Here is an 18,153-nt window from a genome sequence, read left to right as displayed (position 1 = left end):
GTCCACAGAATAGAGGAGTTCTCATTAATTGTGAAGGGTTTACACAAGTACATAGGTTCAAGCTCTCCTTTAGTGAGTACAAGTGAATGATTTAGTACAAATGACATTAGGAAATATTGTGGGAGAATGATCTCGTAGCCACGAAACTTCTAAGTACCGGAGTGTGGTATCGTCTTGACTTGCCTTATCTGTCTCATAGGTAGATGTGGCATCTTCTCTGGAAGTACTCTTCCTCCATCCAGGGGTGGTATCTGTAACTGGTGGAGATGCACAAGGTAATGTATCAATTTCACTTGAAGCTTACTTGTAGTTTCATGCTTGGTCAAGCGCGATACAAACCATGTAGTAGGAGTCCCCCAAGTCGCCGAGCTAGAGGATCTGCTGAAAGAGGTGACAGACAAGGTAAGCAATCAGAGCTCCGGCTGATTGTTCACATTTTCCCTATCTTGCAGGCAGCATGAAGGATAAAGAGAAGAAAAATGAGGAGAGATGATATGGGATACTTTTGCTTTTGAAGAAGTAACTTTCCACAGGCTTATTCTTGAACTGGGCTGGAGGGTTTTCTGGTTTCCTCCAGAGTATAAGGCCGACTGAAGAATTTGAGGGTCAAAACAAGTCCATCAAATCTAGAGTACGTTCGACCCTGCTGATATGGGATACTTTTGCTTTTGACAGAGTAGTGGATGTATCAGCACGTGTGCTGTTACGCTTGTCTCCACATGCTTCCTTGTATCCTTCTCACTTGCCCTATTTGTTCCTCAGGCAGATGCGGTATCTTCCCTGGAAGCATAAGATGTTGAAGATGAGTACTCGAGAGCAATGCCAGGTAAGTAATCAGGTAAGGGGTTCCAGGCAGTCAGTTCCTGGCTGGAAGCTTGATTCCAAGTGCTGACTGATTGCTCTCTTTCTCCTTGTCTTGCAGGTAAGAACAAGGCCAAAGGAAAAGACAGGGAAAAAACATGATATGGGATACTCTTGCTTTTAACCCTGATGATATGAGATATTCTTGCTCTAGTATAGCTTGTTTACAGAGGTATTATCGGGGGGAAAGAAAGCTGAATATTTCGAAATGCTTCGTTGGGAGTGCCCTCTCAGATAAGAGAAAGGGTTGAGCATTTTTGCAGGTCTGCCTGTCCGTTAGGGATGGAGGTCGACATATATAGGAGTCTCCCTAACATCAAGTAATAATGCTATTCCTTTACCCTGCTTGGTTATAGCACGGTAGTGGGAGCTGCCAGCTTCACATGTTTTAACTCTGTCAGAGCACTTTGAAAAAGTGGTCTGTGGTATCTGGAAAGCTGATGTTGCGTGTGAAGATTACAGACAAGCTTTATCCAATGAGATCCAGCTCTTGAAGTTAGGAAAGTGGTGCCTCTTCGATTTTCGAACAAGCAATCCTGTCGGGGATCTGGCTCTCGAGATTCGGAGAACGATGCCTCTTCGATTTTTGAGAAAGCAATCCTGCTGGGGGTCTGGCTCTCGAGATTCGGAGAGCGGTGTCTCTTCGATTTTTGAGAAAGTAATCATGTTGGGAGTCTGGCTCTCGAGATTCGGAGGGCGGTGCCTCTTCGATTTTGGAGCAAGCAATCTTGTTGGGAGTGTTTTCTCGAATGTGAGTAAAGGTTGGACGTGTTTGTTAGTCTACCTTGCCACGAAGCACAGAGGTTGACACACAGGGACTTTCCAATTATCCAGCAGTGGTACTGTTCCTTTACCCTCTCTTCGATTTTTAAGAAAGTGATCATGTTGGGAGTCTGGCTCTCGAGATTCGGAGGGCGGTGCCTCTTCGATTTTGGAGCAAGCAATCTTGTTGGGAGTGTTTTCTCGAATGTGAGTAAAGGTTGGGCATGTTTGCTAGTCTACCTTGCCACGAAGCACAAAGGTTGACACAGAGAGACTTTCCAATTATCCAGCAGTGGTACTGTTCCTTTACCCTCTCTTCGATTTTTGAGAAAGTAATCATGTTGGGAGTCTGGCTCTCGAGATTCGGAGGGCGGTGCCTCTTCGATTTTGGAGCAAGCAATCTTGTTGGGAGTGTTTTCTCGAATGTGAGTACAGGTTGGGCATGTTTGCTAGTCTACCTTGCCACGAAGTACAGAGGTTGACACACCGGGACTTTCCAATTATCCAGCAGTGGTACTGTTCCTTTACCCTTGTGGGTAATAATATGGTAGCTAGACTTTCAAAATTTACGTGTTTAAACTTTGTTAGTGTTGTTTCTTTGCAATTCTTTTACCCTTCTTGGTCAGAGCGATGTAGTGGAAGCTGCAAGCTTCACGTGTCTCAACTTTGTCAGAGAACTTTGGCAAAGTTATCTGTGGTACCCATGAGCTACTGTTGCGTGTGGGAAGTGGGTGATTGAACAGTACGATTCATGTGCTTTCTACTTCGTCAGAAATCTTCGACAGAATGCCCATAATTTCCGCAAAGCTGAGTGTGCGTGTGACAGGTGCTGACAAGGCTGGAAAAGTAGGTGCCTCTTCGATTTCTGAGATCGGCCTTCGTGGTCTTTGAGCAGCCCAGCTTTTGAGAAAGCAAACGCCTCTTCGATTTTTGAGATCGACCCTCGTGGTCTCTGAGCAGCCCAGCTTTTGAGAAAGCAAACGCCTCTTCGATTTCTGAGCAGGCGCCTCTTCGATTTCTGAAGCTTCGTCGAGTGCAGATTTTTATAGGGGCTGACATTAAGTTCCAAAGCACACTTGAATATCCACCAGTAGAAGCTCCATTCTTGCACTTCTAAGATCTTGATTTGTCCGACCTCTTCTCTCTTCAACACCTTTGAAAATGTCTGGCCCCTCCGACCGTCGTTTTGACTTGAACCTTGTTGAAGAGGCAGCCCCGCCTTCTCCAGACAACATATGGCGCCCATCCTTCGTCTCCCCTACTGGTCCTCTTACCGTTGGGGATTCCGTGATGAAGAATGATATGACCGCTGCGGTAGTGGCCAGGAACCTTCTCACTCCCAAAGATAACAGACTACTTTCCAAATGGTCTGATGAGTTGGCTGTTAAGGATTCTCTGGCTCTCAGTGTTCAGTGTGCAGGTTCTGTGTCTAATATGGCCCAACGCCTATTTGCTCGAACTCGCCAAGTTGAATCATTGGCGGCTGAAGTGATGAGTCTCAAACAGGAGATTAGAGGGCTCAAGCATGAGAATAAACAGTTGCACCGGCTCGCACATGACTATGCTACAAACATGAAGAGGAAGCTTGACCAGATGAAGGAATCTGATGGTCAGGTTTTACTTGATCATCAGAGATTTGTGGGTTTGTTCCAAAGGCATTTATTGCCTTCGTCTTCTGGGGCTGTACCGCGTAATGAAGCTCCAAATGATCAACCTCTGATGCCTCCTCCTTCTAGGGTTTTGTCCAGTACTGAAGCTCCGAATGATCCTCCTCCGGTGCCTTCTCTTTCTGGGGCTCTACCGCCTGCTGAGACTTCTCCTAAGCAACCTTTGTGAAGGCTCCCTCTTGTTTGTTTATTTTGACTCAAGTATATGTACATATTTGTAACTTATCGGGGATATCAATAAATAAGCTTTCCTTCATTTCAACGTATTGTGTTAAATACACCAAAGCCTTCTTCGCTAAGTTCTTTGAATTTTCTTTTGTTGAAGCTTGTATGTTGAAGCTTTGTGAGTGGAGCATATAGGTTGAGGTAGTGTTCCCTTAATTTCCCGAGTGAGGAAAACTTCTTGGTTGGAGACTTGGAAAATCCAAGTCACTGAGTGGGATCGGCTATATGAATCTTAGAACGCCATTGTGTTCTGTCCTGTGTCATGTCCTCCGTTAGATCCAAGTACTCTAAGTCTTTTCTTAGGGTCTCTTCCAAAGTTTTCCTAGGTCTTCCTCTGCCCATTCGGCCCTGAACCTCTGTCCCATAGTCGCATCTTCTAATCGGAGCGTCAGTAGGCATTCTTTGCACATGTCCAAACCACCGTAACCGATTTTCTCTCATCTTTCCTTCAATTTCGGATACTCCTACTTTACCCCGGATATCCTCATTCCTAATCTTATCCTTTCTCGTGTGCCCACACATCCAACGAAGCATCCTCATCTCCGCTACACTCATTTTGTGTACGTGTTGATGCTTCACCGCCCAACATTCTGTGCCATACAGCATCGCCGGCCTTATTGTCGTCCTATAAAATTTTCCCTTGAGCTTCAGTGGCATACGGCGGTCACACAACACGCCGGATGCACTCTTCCACTTCATCCATCCAGCTTGTATTCTATGGTTGAGATCTCCATCTAATTCTCCGTTCTTTTGCAAGATAGATCCTAGGTAACGAAAACGGTCGCTCTTTGGTATTTCTTGATCTCCGATCCTCACCCCTAACTCATTTTGGCCTCCATTTGCACTGAACTTGCACTCCATATATTATGTCTTTGATCGGCTTAGGCGAAGACCTTTAGATTCCAACACTTCTCTCCAAAGGTTAAGCTTTGCATTTACCCCTTCCTGAGTTTCATCTATCAACACTATATCGTCTGCGAAAAGCATACACCAAGGAATATCACCTTGAATATGTCCTGTTAACTCATCCATTACCAACGCAAAAAGGTAAGGACTTAAGGATGAGCCTTGATGTAATCCTACAGTTATGGGAAAGCTTTCGGTTTGTCCTTCATGAGTTCTTACGGCAGTCTTTGCTCCTTCATACATATCCTGTATAGCTTGGATATATGCTACTCGTACTCCTTTCTTCTCTAAAATCCTCCAAAGAATGTCTCTTGGGACCCTATCATACGCTTTTTCCAAATCTATAAAGACCATGTGTAAATCCTTTTTCCCATCTCTATATCTTTCCATCAATCTTCGTAAGAGATAGATTGCCTCCATGGTTGAGCGCCCTGGCATGAACCCGAATTGGTTGTCCGAAACCCGTGTCTCTTGCCTCAATCTATGCTCAATGACTCTCTCCCAGAGCTTCATTGTATGACTCATTAGCTTAATACCCCTATAGTTCATGCAATTTTGTACATCGCCCTTATTCTTGTAGATAGGCACCAAAGTGCTCATTTGCCACTCATTTGGCATCTTCTTCGTTTTCAAAATCCTATTGAAAAGGTTAGTGAGCCATGTTATACCTGTCTCTCCCAAAACTTTCCACACTTCGATTGGTATATCGTCTGGGCCTACTGCTTTTCTATGCTTCATCTTCTTCAAAGCTACACACACTTCTTTCTTCCGGATTCTACGATAAAAAGAGTAGTTTCTACACTCTTCTGAGTTACTCAACTCCCCTAAAGAAGCACTCCTTTCATGTCCTTCATTGAAAAGATTATGAAAATAACCTTTCCATATGTCTTTAACTGCGTTCTCTGTAGCAAGAACCTTTCCATCCTCATCCTTGATGCACCTCACTTGGTTTAGGTCCCTTGTCTTCTTGTCCCTTGTTCTAGCTAGTTTATAGATATCCAACTCTCCTTCTTTGGTATCTAGTCGCTTATACATATCGTCATAAGCCGCTAACTTAGCTTCTCTCACAGCTTTCTTCGCCTCTTGCTTCGCTTTTCTATACCTTTCACCATTTTCATCGGTCATATCCTTGTATAAGGCTTTACAACATTCCTTCATAGCCTTCACCTTTGCTTGTACCTCCTCATTCCACCACCAAGATTCCTTTTGGTGTGAGGCAAAGCCCTTGGACTCTCCTAATACCTTTTTTGCTACTTTTCGGATACAACTAGCCATGGAATCCCACATTTGGTTAGCTTCCCCCTCTTTATCCCACACATACTGGGTGATTACTTTCTCTTTGAAAATGGCTTGTTTTTCTTCTTTTAGATTCCACCATCTAGTCCTTGGGCACTTCCAAGTCTTGTTCTTTTTTCTCACTCTTTTGATATGTACATCCATCACCAACAAGCGATGTTGATTAGCCACGCTCTCTCCTGGTATAACTTTGCAATCCTTACAAGTTATACGATCCCCTTTCCTCATTAGAAGAAAATCTATTTGTGTTTTTGACGACCCACTCTTGTAGGTGATCACATGTTCTTCTCTCTTCTTAAAGAAGGTGTTGGCTAAGAAGAGATCATATGCCATTGCAAAATCCAAGATAGCTTCCCCATCCTCGTTTCTCTCCCCAAAACCATGGCCACCATGAAAACCTCCATAGTTGCCTGTCTCCCTGCCCACGTGTCCATTTAAATCTCCTCCTATAAATAACTTCTCTGTCTGAGCAATTCCTTACACCAAGTCTCCAAGGTCTTCCCAAAATTTCTCCTTCGAACTCGTATCCAACCCTACTTGAGGTGCGTACGCACTAATCACATTGATAAGTTCTTGTCCTATTACAATCTTGATTGCCATGATTCTATCTCCTACCCTCTTGACATCTACAACATCTTGTGTCAAGGTCTTGTCCACGATGATGCCAACACCGTTTCTCGTTCTATTTGTGCCCGAATACCATAGTTTAAACCCTGAGTTTTCTAGATCCTTTGCCTTACGACCAACCCACTTAGTTTCTTGTAGGCACATAATATTTATCCTTGTCCTCACCATAACTTCTACTACTTCCATAGATTTTCCCGTCAAGGTTCCTATATTCCACGTTCCTAAACGCATTTTGCTCTCTTGAACTCTACCCTTCTGTCCTAGCTTTTTCACCCTTCCCCGTCTAATAGGATCAAAGTACTTCTTTTGTGTGTCCCGTGTAAAGTTGATAGGAGCATATGCTCCCAAACAACTTTGAGTGGAGTCGTTCGAAAAGAAGTTTCTATAGCCCCCTTGCTCATTTAACACTGCATCCGGGTGCCGATGGAGATACAGCGACCCTTGCTCACTTATCACTATGCTCAGGCCACACAACGCGCCACTTACGGGTGACGCCCTAGCTTTAGCGCGATTTCGTTCTGGATTCATTTTCATAAGGATTCGACGTGATCATGGAGTGCCGGCTGTCGACTACCTGACGCCCTCCCCCTCCTCCTTTATTCGGGCTTGGGACCGGTAATGTAAGATAAACTTACACGGCGGAGTTAAATTGAAAAAGATCAATGATAAAAAAATTAACAAAAGTGTGTCAGAAGTAAAAATAAGTATTTGAATAACACTTTCCCTCATATATCCTCCACCATTTCAATTTTTTATTTTTGTTATTTTGTTATATATGATTCTTTTTCCTCATGGTTTCAATGTTGAATGTTGATATGAATTCGTTTCGGGGATCAAATGGTCACACTAAACAAATTTAGCTAATGCCTTCTTATCGAGAAATTTAAAAACTTTCAGTATAACAGTGACGTAATCACATAATGTTCTAAATTCAAATGTTGTAATTTGAGTGAACAACAAATTTGACAATTTTTAGTTCACCCCTTGGACCCGACTGCAAATTCTCATGTTACATTGATTTGACTCATTTGAGCATAGCTATTTCACCTTTCGGAAGCTCCTGCGACTACCCAATAATCTCAGTAATTGAAACTTGCAACCCCAGTGTGAACTGCAGCCCGACGAGCCACCATGCCAACCGCCATATATGACATATAGCTAGGGCTAAGACTTACTCGACTAAATGCCATTGTTCCTCCTCATAGCTTCCTTTCTACTATGAATAAACGCTTTTGATTTTTCGTTTATGTTTGGAGCAATGTGAAAAAGTGGTATTACGCGCCTTAAAGCAATCTTTGATCCTTTTGAAGAAAGTTGAAGTTCTATCATAAAACCAATTGACAATATGGAGAGTAGCCCAACTTACTTATAAGCACATACAAGATCTCTCATCCCATCAATGTGTAACTCATTTTCAACACATTTATCTTCGTCTTCTATCTCCATTACTAGTGTCAACTTTTCACTACTCATTGCACCCATTTCCTTTCTTCTTCTCATTTTTCTCTTTATCTAGTTTTGGTACATCCTCAATGCTCCAAACCTTCTTCAGGTTGCTTTGTGTCCGGAAACATCGCCCTCCACAGGTTCACCTACCTTGTCAATCTGCGTCGTCATCGGTTTGCTTGGAGTGAACTTGAATCTGAATACCTGAATCCTTCTCCGGCGTTTGGCGAGCCTCGTGAAGGTACGTTGTCTCAACCCCATTAGGGTTAGCAGCTGGAACCATAGGCTGTTCGTCTTGAGGCATCGGATGACCTAACGTTACTTGCTTAACATGGCGTCTAGCAACGAGGCTATTCACAATGAAGGTGAAGAATGAGAGATTTGATGTGACCGTCACACGAGATGGTACACCATGTGTCCCTATATAAATGGTGGGATATGTGTGTTAAAATGTTGATAACTTAAAAATTAAAATTTTCTACCATTTACATAAAAACATGTGGTGTACCATCCGTATTCCCATCACAATTAAAAATTTCTCATGAAGAACCTGTGGCAAAAGCTGATAGGCTGCTTACGATTAAGCTTCTCCTGCACTACACAACTTTTTAACAAATCTTAGGAATTGTGATTAGGGTAATGCTCCTACATATAAAATTTGGTGTCTCATCTCTATTAGAGCGATGATTTAAATGTGGTCTATAAAATGTAGTCTTTCTAGCATTTTTTGCTACGATTTATACATCATACGTATATATTAGTCAGTTAAATACAGACTCGTTTTTAGTATGTGCCATTTTATTTCGACAAGTATAAACTGTATGCGATGAAAATTACAGATATATCCACAAATCCACAAATATCTTGGAGGGGTCTCTTGATAGACTTTTCATTGTGCTAGACGATGCTACTTTAATAGCCTAACAACCCAACTCATGGAACTTACGGTACAACCCCATACGGGGAAGATCCGACATGAAGGTGTCAGACCTTCGTGTCGATTCGAGTTCTTGGGACAATTAACATGTTATTCATCCAATAACTTAACAACATTATTTTTTATTTTTAATATTTTTGATACAAAGATATATTTATACTCAGGAGGAGGTGAGAAGCTTAGGCTAAGTCACAGCTTTCGATAATATCACTACGCTCTACCGTCGTCCCTGCTTGATAGGTGGGTCTTGCTCAATGTTGGGTCTATCACAAAGAATTAGGCACACAGTCCATTCAAATAATTGGGCCTCCAGTCCATTCTTTATGTTGGGCCCATCTGCGTAGTTAAAGCCCACACTTGAGCCAACTCACTGATGTGCGCTCTACACTTCAAGCGCACGTTAACATTCCTAAATTCCCATCTCTCTCTCTCTCTCTCTCTCTCCAATTTTCTGGTAATTCCCAATCCCTCTGCTTTCCCAAATTTTCCTCCATGAATTTCTTCAAATCCGTATTCTCCGACGACCCAGATCCCCCCTACCCCGAATCCGAATCCCCAACGACCCAACCCAATCCCAACCGTACCGGCAACACCGGCGGATGGAATTTCGGCGATCTGATCAAAACCCTAGCGACCAAATCCGAGTCGGTGATTGAGACATACCGCCGCGACCTGCAGGAATTCGGGTCGGGTCTGAAGAAAGAGATCGAGGTGGCTCAGGGGTCGTTGGAGACGGTGGGGCACGTCATCGACAAGTTCGGGAACACAGTGCTGAAAGGGACGGCCGAGATCATCGCTCAGGGCAAGGACGCGATCCTTGCCGACGACGAAGCGGATTCCTCCGATGCCAAAGATCAAAGCTTTAGCTCTCAGCAGGGCTTGAATTCGAAACGGTACAGTAGGTTTGACGCTCAGGTGCGTGCGATTCAGGGTGACCCTAGCACTTACTGCGAGGAGCCTGAGGATTTGGATGATTACGAAAAATGGAAATCTGGGTTTGATTTGGAGGAGAAAGGTGAAGAAATTGGGAGGCTTTTCAAAGAAAACGGAGCTATGGAGGGGATTTACAAAAGTGTTGTTTCGAATAGCGTTGATCACGAAAGCTTTTGGTGTAGTTACTTTTATAGGGTTCATAAGCTGAGGCAGGCTGAGGAAGTGAGAGTGAATCTCGTTAAGCGGGCGATTTCTGTTGAGGAGGATGAGGAGTTAAGTTGGGATTTTGATGATGATGAGTATGATGACAATGTGAGCAATGTGGTGTCGAAAGAGAATTCGGGGAAAAGTACTGAAGTAGCTGCTGAAGGTTCTGGTAAAGATGGGAGAGTTGAGGACTTGAGGGTTGGGAATGAGGTTGGAGAGAAGAGTTCCAATAATGTGGGAGAGGGGAGCAGTGTTAGTGAAGAGACTAATGTGGTGTTGAAGAAGGGCGATTTAGCCGCGAATAGCGAATTGGTCAGCAAAGATTCTGAGCAAAAGATTGTTATGGAAGAGAGCAGCCCTGTTGGGGAATCTCAAGTTGTTGATCAGAAGAAGGGTAGTGCTTTGGAGTTGAGTGGCGAAAAGGAGTCCAAAAAGAAAATGCAGGTAGAAGGGGATTCCGGGAAGAAAGATTTACCATTGAAATCGGAGGAGAAAGCGGCAGTGGAAGGGAAGAAGAATGGGGCTGCTGAATCCGGTAAAGACAATGAAACGCCGGAGGCAGAAGACCTTGGGTGGGATGAGATTGAGGATCTTAGCAGCATTGATGATAAAAAAGTTAGCCATGGTGGTGGAAGTGGAAGTCCTACTGATAAAGCCGAGCTCCGAAAGCGGCTCAGTACTGCAGCTGAAGAAGAAGAAGAAGATTTAAGCTGGGATATTGAGGATGACGATGATGATGTACCAGCTAAAACTTGAGTAGCAAGTAAATTTGAAAGTTCTTGGTTCTATTTAGGCACGAAATTTTTTGTACTCCCCCAATTTGTTTTTTAAGTGTAATATATGTAAGGGGGGATTCTTTTAAAATTTTCCCTTTTGTTTTGTATCAGTTGTTTTAAAATGCAAATAGGTTCCCTTAGGGTGCGTTCGGTACGTGGGACGGAACGGGACGAGGCGTTCCGTCCCGCGTTTGGTGCGCCAAAAATGGGTGGAACGGGCTGTTCCACAGGATAGATTTTGAGTGTTTTTGCGTTCCACCTCCCCCCTGGAACGGGTTTGTTCCACGTTTGTGGAACGCAATGTTTTACCATTTTAAGACAAATATACCCCATGTTTTTTTCAAAAATTACACCTTCGTCCCGTCCCGTTCCGTCCTGTTCCGTTCCGTTCCGTCTGCGTACCAAACGCACCCTTATATCTGAGACTTCCTTAGCAAAAGTTTATTTAGATGTTGTTGGATAATGACTTAGTAGGAGCGTCTAATTACGTCATAGGCATGTCTTGTGAAAACTCGAGAATTTCTGTGTTTCGGTCCCACCTGACCCCCTCTTGTTCCACCCCCTCTTGTTCCACCTGGTGCGAGAGATGTCCTAATCAAACAGCACGACTGAAGCAACGCATCTCGAAGGAAATCAGGAGGTGTGTCGAACCACATGCATTCCAAATCATGTGCTAGATCTACTTATGAAGCGCGGTTTTCACGTTTTTAATGTGAATTATATGCAGTCCCTTCTGCGGCATTTGCACTGAACAGATGCCCACAACGTAGCCATGGGTTCTAATACTGCCAAAAGAGTTGGCCGTTTCTCATCCAAGAGAAAGTTGTTGCATATGCTTGTATGCCTACCGAACCCCTTCATCTATTGACTCCTTGGTGCAGTAAGTAGTAGCTGTGCGTTGATATTGATAAGTGTAATGTCGAAAGCATGCAGATTTTTCCCCACTGATGAAGGATCTTGATGCCCCTTAGAGTCCTTTGTTTTGACAGAAATAGGTTAGGTTCAGCGTTCAAAACTCTCCATTATAATAATGGGAGTTTTAACGTAACACTTCTGATACGGTTCACTTTTAACGAAAATGATATTTTTAATCTAAAAAGTCACTCTTGGTATTATTCACTTACAAGTTACAACACAGTTTTGTCCTTTTGATTAAAACTCAAAAGTTTTCAAACCATTTTCATTAGTTTTTCTTATAATTTAAAAAGGACGGATTTGCGATAATTGTTTTCAGTCAGTTTTTTTGTTGTGTTATGTTTCTTTTTCCACTCTTGGTTTCAATGTAATGGCCCTAAATCCGCAAGAAGCGTGGTTTAGCGCATTTGTCCTTGCACTGGAAGTCTTGTGTTTGGATCCCCTTCACCTAAATATCGCTTGTATAAAAAAATTTGCGGCCATAAATCGGAAGGAAGGACTATGTGAATAAAATAGTTTAAAAAAACTTTCAACATAATACAAAATTCAGCTCCTTTTACTTGAGCTAAAATTCACACCCCACAATTTTGATACTCTACTAAATCTGAAGGCCATACACCATCCAAGAAAAAAGTACTGTAATCACCCCTTCAACCCTAATCTTACAGCACCTAGGCTCTGTTTGTACAACAAGAAAATACTCCTGCAGAACACAAGTGCGAACGTGAACGCAAACTCTGCTGATTCACATGGTTTTTGGACCCAGGGCTGCCTCTGGCTAACTTCGGACCTTCGTTCTTCCGTTAGACACTGATGCCGGGCTCAGAAGTGGAATCTGCCACATGTGTTTCTGCTGGGGAAGGGAGTGCCATAAGCCGTCCCTTTTGGGCGCGAGGTGGAAGATGCTTTGCTGGTTTTCTTGACCCCCTGGTCCAGGGCAAGAAAACCCCGGTACCACTTTGAGGAACTTTTCGAGGGCTCATTACCATGGGACGAACGGGGGTTATCATGACTACTGGAGCACGAAGGACACCCCATTTGGGCATCACATCCATTGCCTCATAACCATTGAGAGCTGCTCCATCTGGTACCGCGTATGGGCTCACCATCCCGGGTTGCCATAGAGTCATGGCACCATTGTGGGTTGGAGTTTGGGGCGACTGGAACTGGTTGGAGTCTACTCGGACTCTGAAGAATGTAATGCTCACCCTTCTGTTTGGAGATGGACACATCACGTGTCGTGACATGTCAGCACTGTTTCCCCTCATGACTAAAAGGGATCTGCAGAAGTTAAAACATTCAACGTTTTCGCTTTTCAATCACCGTGAAAAGATACGTGAAACTGAAAGATCTAAGAGTACATACCCTTGTTTCAGCGATAGCATCAGCGGCCCCTTGTAGTTCCCATCATTATCGCTTAGAAGGGTGCGCCCGAAAGCCATTGCTGATTCAGAGAGGAGAAGAGTGGCGATGGGCTGGTCCAAATGGGGTGGTTTCAGGAATGGCTGTGAATATTCTCCCTGCAAAAGAATGATTGCCATTAGAACTGTTTCTCTCTTAAATTAAAATGAAACTGCATAAACAAAGACTCATAACACAAACCAATGCCGTGAAGCGCCCTCTTTGCAGCTATGTTCCTAGTAAACAATAGCAGAGGCGGTAACAAGACAATGCAGCAAGCAAAACATAGAATACCTCATCAAAGAAGTTGATGATGCAACCATTCGGTCGTTTATACTCCGGAATTAACTGCCATAGTACAAAATGATCAATCACATCTTCGAGAAGAGCTGGAATCGGCCCTATATTGTCTATAAAAACAAATTAAAGTTAGCTTCGGTATTTAGTATAAGGCCCTGTCCGGAATTTGACAAACTGAATGACATTTATAAAATAGTTCAAGTATGCATTACTAGTTTCGGTTATTACTTGTAGTGTCCTCCTTGATCTGCCCGAAAATTGGAACGCCAAACTGAATCAGCTCTCTCCTGTTTCCCTTAACCTGCTTGTTGAACAAAATGAAGGTCTCGCCTGTATTCAGTCAAGAAGATAAGAGTTAGATTCTTGAATGAATACTGATAACTTAGAGTAGCCTTTCCTATGTTAAAAATCGAGTTAGCCTCGATAAAGCTACATGGAAATGATTTCGCATTCAAACTTCAGAAGCGAATTTTTTTAAGAACAAATGGATATCTACAAGACCACATTTAACAAGATAGAACCCTGGATGAGTTTCACAAACAAGGGATTCCTTTACCTGAGAGCTCTCCATTAAGTCCAGCCGTGTGGAGATCATTTACGAAGTCAGTCAATTTGCAGAGTTCGGTGTCAGTGAATATGTCCTCGTATAGCTTTAACCCTTTCACGACATTCACCTGCCAGTTTCGGTTATCTGCTAGTCAGTAATAAATAGCTACCTGATTTTCTTACAAGCATATACAGCATAACCAACTCTTTCGCTTCTCTCTTATACAGTAATATTAGACTGAAGAAATAACTCACCATACGCCCTCTGACCAACTCCTTTGCTGAGAAACCTTTCGTCAATTTGATCTGGGTACGACGCTCCTCACACTCGTCATGATTAGAGCATATCTCCTCGTTTACTGAATTGAGCTGCGCTTCTTGTGAACCTGCAGTAAAAGTATGCAATCGAATTGTTAAAAAAAATGCATTCGGTAATCAAAGGAACTCACTAGCAATAAATCATAATTAGTAACAGTTGCACAAGTTAAACAACCAATTATTCACGTAAACATTCACATACTACAAAGGGAGAAATACAATGAGGTTATTTAACAAAGGCGAAATCTAAGACAGACCAACTGATCCAAAAACCAGTTGGTTTATGTTGTTCTGAAGTCAGCTAGCGTATAATTAAGCAACGAACTAGAATCTATCGATGCCAATATAACTATCAAACAGAAATGATGCAGAGTTTCCATCAAATTCGAGTCTACAAACATCACATTTGCAATAGATCAGTGATACTCATGTATTGTACGCAAAGCTTTGAAACATAACAGAACAAGAGTGTTTTTTTTTTTTTTACTGTTAATACCGTAAATCATGTATAATCTTCTCTATATACCGATTTAATTGTTAGTATCGTGAATCAGGCGGTACATAATAAACTAAACAAAGAATTTTTACTTCATTTTTAATTGATTTCCAACACTAGACCTTTCACAACTGATAAAAAAAATCCACAAAGAATTGAATTAGCTTCTATGATTGTGGAATGCGTATCTTGAACACAATTTCTAAAACATAAAAATTGTGATATGGGCACTTTATTCCTTATAAGCCAATGCTTCTACCTGCCGTTCATAAGTGCTTTTATAAAACGCAAAACCTAGCGCTACTCACCACGCACAACCAAATAGGCAGGACACAATAACAAACAAAAATGCAGTAAAGCTACACACAATGCACCACTATAAACATTCAGAATATCGGAATCTTGAATAGTGGATTCGGGTGTCCCGCCAGTTGTTATTCACACATTGCCAATGTGCCATACATTACTCGAAACTTGCACGAATATAAAAAAATAAATTTTAACGAAAAGCATCCGGTACTATTTACTTTATCATTTATTTTATCTTTATTGTTAAAACTCAAATTTTCTAATTCTTTTCATTAGTTTTTTTATAAAAAAAACTACATGTGCACTATTAACACATCAACTAGTCCTTCTAGTTTTGGCCAATATGTGCACGATTACACACTACTCGAAATTTGAATTTTCTCTATTTATGTAATCGTTTTTAAATCATGTTAACATTTTATATTATTATTATTTTTTATCTTATTAACTTTATAAAAAAATCATAAAATATTAACGTGGAGAATGACATCCAAACAGGAGGGCAGACCATTTGTCCCCCAGAATAATAACTAATTTTAATGTTGGGATGACCACCCACACTCTGTCAAAGGGCACCTAACAACCCAGACCGAATCAACAAACAAAACCCCACGCGGTCACGTCAGCGGCTCTGATCAAGCGCCGCCCACCCTTTAACCAAAGGGCACGCATCTCGAGAAACTAACTATGACACCGAGTGCATCCAAACTTTCCCCTAGCCTCTGAAAAACCCCGCTAAAACCTCGGAAAAAGAATTCAGCCACAATAAATAATTTTTTAACTTTATTAATTTCCAATTATTTTTTGGAAATTTTGAAAGAATATCATATAAAAAAAACTAAAGAAAATAACTTGAAAATTTTAAATTTTAACGATAATAACAAAATAAATAGTATCATAATTAGTTTTTTAATGTAAAAATATAATTTTTTGTTAAGATAAACAGTATCGAATTTTTTTTTGTTAAAGTTACTAATTAAAAAAGTGAGATATTTATTAAACCAGAAAAATTAGAAGTCAATCCGTCAAAACGCAACGTTGAATTGATGAGGAGAAACGGTTTTTCAAGGAAATGTAAAACGGACTTGTTTTGAATCTCGGATCTGGTGGAGGGCGGAGATAAAAACACGTTTTCATTTGGCTCCTAAAATAATGGGCCAAAAATTATTAACTAATATAATAATATATTTTTGCAATCAGAGAAAATGATGTAGCAAAATCATTGTTATTTTCTCGGCAACCAAACACAGGAGCAAAAAGCTCTCTAGATTCCAAACAAGGTTTTTTTTTTCTTTTTCTCACCAACCAAACGGACCCTTCAGAATACAAGAAACCTTCTCAGCTACAGTACGTAGCTTCAATCGGAAATAACACAGCTGAATAAAATATTTTCAAAAATTCGATCGCAAAAATAAAAAAATTCTACCAGTTCATATCAAATTTCAGAATCGTATGTAACAAATCCAAACTGTAGAGGAAAGGAATCGGACCTGAATCAGTAATCTCGCTATCCGGCGACGCCTCTTCTTCGGCAACCTCATCGGCGGCGACGATTCCATTACTCTCCGCCACCTTCTCGTCACTATCCTTGTCTTTCTCGGCGTCCAAACACGACTTAACCTCGTCGCTCTTGCAATTTTCTTCTGCTCTCAAAACGTTGCCGTTCTCCACGCAGTCTTCCACCCTTACCTTCTTCGGCCCGACGTTTCGCAGCTCCAGCATCACATCGGCAATGGAGTGGTGCCTCTGCATCTGGAGCACCGGGATCCAATTGATCCTTCTCCGATGTATCGCTGCGAAAACAGAGGCGTACTCGGCGCCTCCTCCCCCGCTAAGCTGAGTCAGGTGGCCGCAGAGGGCATCGATGATTGCATTTGCCGCCGCGAACTCTCCTCTGTACCACCCGATAATTGCGTCCTTCGCCAGCTGGTCAGATACCACAGTCACCGGAGCCTGCATCGGCATCATTGCGGGTCCCAACACGGGGGCGGCTCCATCAGTCGGCGACGCAGCTGGCCCAACCGCCATCGCCATCTATGTTACCGTTAATCCCGAAAGCAATTCCCTTCTCTTTTTTACGTACTCTGAAACCAAATATCGGATGCTTTTTCCGGCGTTCGTCTCAGTAATCGTTCGATATTTAAGGAGGAGAGAGAGCAAAGAGAGGAGGAAAGAGAGGAGAGAGAGGTTGAAGATTCACATGGAGGGGTTTGGGTGGGGAATACATATATACTGCCGGAGGAGTGAGAGTGGCTATGTCATTGTCGGCGGGGACCACCGTTTGACGTGGCAATCTTGAGGTGGGGGACATGGCGTTGAACGATGTTTAGGGTACCATTGGGCGAAAGAGGATGCTTTTCGAATCCATTAATCTTAGAAATTTCTACATCATAATTGTCAATCGTACATCGTGCGATCAGTTTTCGTCTGATATTATTTATGTTTAATTTTAAATAAAAAAGTTAAATGATTTATGATAGCACGATACATGATAAATGATTAAGATATGAGAATTCTAATCCGGATGGGATCCAATTCCCCATTGGGCCGAACTGCAGGAACCTGAATCCTGGTCAGATCCACTTTGTGAGGATCATAGGATTCGTCAATCATGTCCGTTCATCGTCTATCGTACGATCATAAATTATTTTAAATATTTTTGTTTCAAATTAAATACAAACAGTACTTGACAAAAATTGACAGCACGATTTATGATAAACGAACACAATTCACGGATCCTAGGATTCTCACCAAAAGGATCCGAAGCTGTTGCGAACTACAGAGGCGGGGACAGAGTGTAAGTAAACTAAAATGACGGAAATGACTTTTTTTTGTAATTTTTTTAATAATCCAACATCTCGATTAGCCATTTTTTTCCATAATTTTTTAATAATATTTTTTAGGGGTTACATGTTCGATTTTAATAAATATATTTGTGTTACCTTGTTGTAATTAGGCTCGTCGCAATAGCTTAAATTCGTTATGCACTTTGTAATGTTGTAAAACTCACATCGAAGATGAAAAAGTAAAAAAATATATATAAATTTAATTTGAGCTTGGACCCAAAGTGGTAAGTTAATGCCATTGATGATGGCTGATAAATAAGATGATGAGTAAACGCAGATTAGGTTGAAGGTTCAAAACTTTTAATAAAAAAATTTAGCAGGTTAACAATGTTGCTTTGTTTATCTTTGGTAGCTTAGTGGCAGTTTTACATTTCCAATT

General features: G+C 41.8%; 2 protein-coding genes across 2 annotated transcripts; one reads left to right on the top strand and one right to left on the bottom strand.

The window, feature by feature from the left end:
• The first annotated feature begins 9,116 nt into the window (after positions 1–9,116).
• On the top strand, positions 9,117–10,783 carry LOC126614421 (uncharacterized). The gene has a single exon (XM_050282083.1). The coding sequence runs from the start codon at positions 9,220–9,222 to the stop codon at positions 10,621–10,623; it is 1,404 nt and encodes a 467-aa protein (XP_050138040.1). The 5' UTR covers positions 9,117–9,219; the 3' UTR covers positions 10,624–10,783.
• Positions 10,784–12,047: 1,264 nt separating this feature from the next.
• LOC126614420 (RNA demethylase ALKBH10B-like) lies at positions 12,048–17,134 on the bottom strand. The gene is made up of 7 exons (XM_050282082.1): positions 16,419–17,134; positions 14,061–14,191; positions 13,816–13,933; positions 13,488–13,589; positions 13,254–13,369; positions 12,924–13,078; positions 12,048–12,839 (listed from the first exon to the last, which is right to left on the bottom strand). The coding sequence occupies exons 1-7, from the start codon at positions 16,960–16,962 to the stop codon at positions 12,362–12,364; spliced, it is 1,644 nt and encodes a 547-aa protein (XP_050138039.1). The 5' UTR covers positions 16,963–17,134; the 3' UTR covers positions 12,048–12,361.
• Positions 17,135–18,153: the final 1,019 nt, after the last annotated feature.

The sequence above is a fragment of the Malus sylvestris genome, chromosome 3, assembly GCF_916048215.2.
Source record: "Malus sylvestris chromosome 3, drMalSylv7.2, whole genome shotgun sequence".
NCBI classification, from domain to species: Eukaryota; Viridiplantae; Streptophyta; class Magnoliopsida; order Rosales; family Rosaceae; genus Malus; species Malus sylvestris.
The sequence above is the reverse complement of the archived record's forward strand: the minus strand, read 5'-3'. Positions and strand labels throughout refer to the sequence as shown.